Raw genomic sequence first — 1,809 nt, forward strand, 5'->3', positions numbered from 1 at the left:
AGTTTGAAGGGCAATTTGATATCTCCAGTTCACAAAAACTACATTGTTGGAGGAAACAAGAGGACCTGGAGGTAACACCGACACAGGAAGAACATGCAAACTCCACACAAAATGACCTCCTGACACAGCCAGAGCTTGAACCTGGGATCTTCTTGCTGTAAGACCACAGCACTACCGATTGAGCCACTGTGATAAGCTTTCCCCAACTGCTCCACTCATGACTAAAAGGTTCCTTTCGATAATCCATGTATACATTACAAGCAAATAATTGGTCTTCTGTCATAAGCCAGTTATTTTAAAGAACTTTTAATTTATTACTTTACAATTAAAGCGGGTTAAGTGAATTTTGGATTTGCAATTAGGGTTACAATCCATTTAATCAATCTGAACATCCTGTGTAACTTTTTTTTAAATCACATCAGCACATCTACCTGGATGGCTTTATAAAGCAAATCATTTTTCTGCGAATGTCAGTGAAGTTGAAAGCATAAACAAGAGGGTTAAGGATTGGTGGTACAACAAGAAATGCCAATGAAAAAAATAATGAAAGCCATGTTGGCATTTCTAAATTTACAATGCGACTTAATGTGACTTCAGAAATAATGCCAATTGAGAAATTTACAAGAATCACTATGTGTGGAATACAAGTTTGATAAGCTTTGCTTCTAAACTGTGATGAACTTCTTTGACAAATGATAAGAATTTTAACATAAGAATATAATATTAAACATAATGGAATAACACCAGAAATAATCAATATAAAAAAACCCCAAAAATTAAGAATTAAACTGTTTGTACAAGAGAGCTTAACAAGTTCATAACTGTGACAGTACACCTTCCACAGTTTGTTATCACACATTGTCAGTCGGGCAGTTAAAATCCCTGAGATACCAAGGCAAAGCATTGGAAAAATCCAGTGTATAAAAATTAAAACAGTTAGTACCTTTAAAGTAACTATGTTATGGTATTGTAAAGGTTTACTGATTGCAACAAATCTGTCAAATGCCATTAACATTAATGTTGCAAACTCATTTGCTAGATATGAGAAAATGACAAAACACTGGATGATGCATGCTTCAGGGGAGATTATGTTTGTATCAGACAGCAAGTCTGACAACACCCTTGGAAAAAAGGCAGCTGTACCATACAGAGAGTTAATGGACAAACATGAAATCAGAATGTACATGGGCTGGTGTAAAGTCCTTTCCAAATATATTGCAAGAATAATAAGGACATTTAGGATTATGATCACACAGTATAAAACAAACCCTAAGGTGAACAAAGCATATCTTATATGCCCAAGATTTTTAAACAACATAAGGTAAATATACGTTTTATTTTCCATTAACATAGAATAGTTTTATTGACCTCAGATTGTTCACAGTTGCCCTTCAGCTTGATCACTGGGGTCCTAAAAAACAAAAATATCAAGGCATTAAAGAAAATTTTACTGAACTGCTAAACAGGGTCTTTAACAGAATTAATGACACAGCAGTATGTTTTTCTGTAAAGCTGTTTTGAATTCATGTCACAAACAAATAAAAATGACTAGATGGTAGATGTTTTAATAATTTTACAAAATTTCACAAGCTATCAGCTAGAGATATCAACACTGTGTCATTGTCATACCTTCTGGGATATTCCTTGTAATGACCATCTTAGCATTTTCCTTGACTAAACTAGTTACTTACTTCAGATGGTGCTGCTTATGTTGTTTTAGAGGAACGTCGGGTCACCAGCTTGTATTTTTATACCATGTAACATGTCTCAGAAGACATATCCGTGGCTCATTTTGCATATAGAACACAG

General features: G+C 34.4%; 1 protein-coding gene across 1 annotated transcript; it reads right to left on the reverse strand.

Annotated features, from left to right (window-relative positions):
• Nucleotides 1-427: 427 nt before the first annotated feature.
• LOC135770565 (olfactory receptor 2A12-like) lies at nucleotides 428-1,345 on the reverse strand. The gene has a single exon (XM_065280214.1). The coding sequence runs from the start codon at nucleotides 1,343-1,345 to the stop codon at nucleotides 428-430; it is 918 nt and encodes a 305-aa protein (XP_065136286.1).
• Nucleotides 1,346-1,809: the final 464 nt, after the last annotated feature.

Source organism: Paramisgurnus dabryanus, chromosome 8, assembly GCF_030506205.2.
Source record: "Paramisgurnus dabryanus chromosome 8, PD_genome_1.1, whole genome shotgun sequence".
Classification (NCBI taxonomy): Eukaryota; Metazoa; Chordata; class Actinopteri; order Cypriniformes; family Cobitidae; genus Paramisgurnus; species Paramisgurnus dabryanus.